The sequence below is a fragment of the Schistocerca serialis genome, chromosome 2 (assembly GCF_023864345.2).
Source record: "Schistocerca serialis cubense isolate TAMUIC-IGC-003099 chromosome 2, iqSchSeri2.2, whole genome shotgun sequence".
Classification (NCBI taxonomy): domain Eukaryota; kingdom Metazoa; phylum Arthropoda; class Insecta; order Orthoptera; family Acrididae; genus Schistocerca; species Schistocerca serialis.
In genome coordinates this window covers 375,077,127-375,080,752 of record NC_064639.1, presented here as the reverse complement: position 1 = coordinate 375,080,752, position 3,626 = coordinate 375,077,127, and the positions used below count along the sequence as shown (strand labels likewise).

The following is a 3,626-nucleotide window of genomic DNA, read 5'->3' as shown; positions in this document are numbered from 1 at the left end:
CGACGTAGGCTTAGATAAAGTGGGAGCTTTTGATTTTAGCGGTAAAGCTTAATTGCACTTGAGTGCAATAAATTTTGATACATTATTGTTGTGTGCCTCTTGATCAAAAAGTGTCATTTCAGTCTATGTGTTTTGAAAGTTGTACATTTAAGTAACAAAATGATCAGAAGGATCTTGTGCCGCTTGTACTGATAATCTATAGAGCTAACAGTTCGACTTAAAGGTTCGGCTGTTTTGCAATGATGTAGTCAATGCTTAATGAAGGAAATTTCATATCAATGAATTAAGTTGTCAATTATCTGATTATGAGTATGCACCCAAGAAAGTACCTCACTCCTAAATACATACTAAGATGCGACTGTCAATTCTGTGACTTTAAGTAGAGAGGGGAGGCTACACACAGTATTTCAAGGGAGAAACTTCTGTGTTGGTCTCAGCTAGATGGCAGTCTGCCGCACCTCTTGGCTTCAGCCAATACCTGCTCTCAGCATTGGTAACACCATTTCCCTTTTACTCGCCTCTATGAATATGAGACTAAGCGAATTGACTTGATGTGATTGACAATGTGAATACATCCTGACATGGCGGTGTCGTGAAGTGAGGGCAGTGTGAATTGACTTGAAACCTTGATCTTGACGCCAAATTCTGTACCGTTCAGTTAACGGGTAGTATGAATCCTACCATTTGAAATGCATTGTGGAAGTTTTGATTTTCAGTTCTGTCAAGTGTGTGTGTGTGAGAGAGAGAGAGAGAGTGAGAGAGGCTCGCACAAGATCTTTGATCGTTTGATATCAAAGATTTTCCTTCAAGAGCTTTGAAGTCGGCGTGTAATCTGTTGGATGTTTGTAAAACGGGTAGTGATTGACGTGGCCGGTAGAGACGTATAGGACGAGTATGCATACTTATAGGATAAGATTGTGTATGTGCTCATTACCAACAGATGTAGTATCAATATTTCTTTGTCTTCTGTATATAGTTCACTTTTCAAGGGAAGATATTGTTCCTTACTTGACTACTTCAGAGGTTATGCATGCAGCACGCTTGTTGACGTAGAGTTCACGCAACCGGTTTGTGACATACCGGTAACGACACAGTTCATTAACAAACACAAAATGTTTCCAGTATTTGTCATATATGCCTTCTGCTTTTTAGTGACAAAGTTTGAAATTTGTTTTGTCGTATGCGAAATGAGCGTGTGTTTTTAAGACACACTGCGTTTCAACACGGCTATTCGTTTGTGACGCATTTTCAGTGCGCTGCAGTGATCGTTAATGTACACTATCCTATTTTTCTTCCTTAGATCTCCTTGCTCTCGTTTTCGTTGTGACGGTGAACGTAAACAATGCAGCTACAACAACAGGTTCATATTTATCAGAAGCGGATAGAGATCGTCTGAAGCAAGTGTTTCTAAATTCTTTGGAACTCTCTGATGTGGCTGGTGTAAACTACGCCGTTCAGGGATTGAAACTTCTCGGTGAATCGGTGTCAAAGTTACAGGTGGGTATGTACACTGCTTTACGTCTCATCAAGAACTGGTCAAAATTATGGAAATATTGTTGTGCTTACAGATGTGTTTAAAAATACCGTAGTACTTAGCGAGGTTATGCTCGTGAGATAAAAAAATAGATATTAAATAAAACATTTTGGCTTTGAAGAAAAAACTAAGTCTCACATGCATAGTTGTACTGTAACTGCACAGCAAAAAGATGTTCACTGTTATTCCACTTGTAACCTAATTTTAAAGTATCTGAAAATTGTTACAGGATGTGTGCAAGTTTCTTGCCACAAAATCTTCAGCACCTGATGCTACACCAGAAGCATTGTACCATATTACCAGTGCATGGCGTTCATTGGGATCATGTAGTGGCTCAGTACCGAGTGCTACAATTACCAAGGTACGTCTAGTGTATTAAAAGTGATATTGGGATTGTAAGCTTAATATTGTCCGCATGCTGTCTTTAAATAAAAGATGTTATTGTTGTAGTCTTTAGTCTGAAACTGGTCTGACACAGCTCTGCATACTGATCCAGCCTGTGCAAGTCTCTTCATATCTGAACAAGTACTGCAACCTACATTCACATGAACCTGCTTGCTGTATTCATTTTTAGGTCTCCCTGTACAACTTTTACCACTCACTTTCCTCCATTGCCAGATTGACTATTGTGGTGCCTCTGGATGTATCCCATCACCCAATCTCTTTCCTTAGTAGCATTGTGGTGCAAATTCTTTTTCACCCCCAGTTATGGTTTGTGCCTCATCAGATACACTATCTACCCTCCTAATCTTCAGCATTCATTTCTCTTTAGTACCACATTGCAAAAGCCTATGTTCTCTCTTCATCAGAACTTCTTACCGTCCACATTTCACGTCCATACAAGGCTAATCTACAAATTCCTTCAGAGGAGACTTGCAAACACTTGAATTGATAATGGGTGCTGACAGATACATTGTTTACAGAAATATTTTCGTTCTGCTGCCAGTCTGAATTTAATGTACTGTCTATTTCATCCATCATCAGTTATTTTGTCACATTTCCTGATCTGATTCCATCTGTGTCACCGGATTTAAGTTATTTTATTGAAGATCATCTTATAACCTCTTTTCAATACATTACCCATTCCATTAAACTGCTCTTTGCTATGCCTGGCAGAATTACAGAGTAGTCTGTAAGCTAGAATTTCCCTTTATTCTCCAGATTGTTCTTTGATTTTCTTTATTACTTGCTTAATGTACAGATTGAATAACACCAGGCATAGTCTACAAACCTGTCTAATTCCTTTCTCAACTACTGCTTCCTATTCATGGCCTTGGACTCCTATAACTGCAGTCTGGATCTGTAAAAATTGTAAATAATCCTTCACCCATTGTTTATCCTCACTACCTTCAAAAATTCAAAGAATGTAGTTTTCTCAACATTGTTGAAAGTGTGCTTGCTATGCCCTCAAATGCTATATATGTAGGTTTGCCTTTCTTCAACCTTTTTTGTAAGGTAGGATGCAGGTGCAGTATTGCCTCACACATTCCTATGTATCTCCAGCATCCAAACCAACCTTCCCCAAATTGGCTTCTACCAGTTGCTCCATTCTTCTGTAAATAATGTCAATATTTTTCAATAATTACTGTTTAAGCTGGTGGTTGGATAGTATTTGCATTGTATGTCAGCACCTGCCTGCTTTGGAATTAGAATTATTACAAATCATCTTGAAGTCTGAAGGCATTTCCACTGTATCATACATCTTGCACACCAGGTGGAATAATTGTCATGGCTGACTCTCCCAAGGATCTCAGTAATTGTGAAGGAATGTTATCTACTCAAAGTGCTTTCTTTCAGCTTAGGTCTTTCAGTCCTCTGTTGAATTATTCTTGCAGTATCATATCTCTCACATCTTCACTACTTCCTCTTCTCTTTCTATAAAACTGAATGTCCACCAGTTTGTTCACCCTGTATAGATCCTGTACGTTTTTCCTCCACCTTTCAGGTTTCCATTCTTTGTGTAGCACTGACATACCATCTGTGTTCTTGATACTTTTGCAGCTGCTCCTTGTATCTTCAAACGTGTCTTTCAATTTTCCTATAGGCAGCTTCTATCTTTCCCTTAGACATGTACATTTCTACTGCTTTGCAT

At 38.7% G+C, this 3,626-nt stretch overlaps 1 protein-coding gene across 1 annotated transcript in view; it reads left to right on the top strand.

Moving 5' to 3' along the window:
• Nucleotides 1–777: 777 nt before the first annotated feature.
• Nucleotides 778–3,626, top strand: part of LOC126457190 (dolichyl-diphosphooligosaccharide--protein glycosyltransferase subunit 2) — a 72,509-nt gene continuing 69,660 nt past the window's right edge. The window contains exons 1-3 of the mRNA XM_050093281.1: nt 778–919; nt 1,301–1,497; nt 1,764–1,895. Coding sequence (XP_049949238.1) covers nt 895–919; nt 1,301–1,497; nt 1,764–1,895 — 354 coding nt within the window. The 5' untranslated portion in view covers nt 778–894. The remainder of the gene's footprint in view (nt 920–1,300; nt 1,498–1,763; nt 1,896–3,626) is intronic.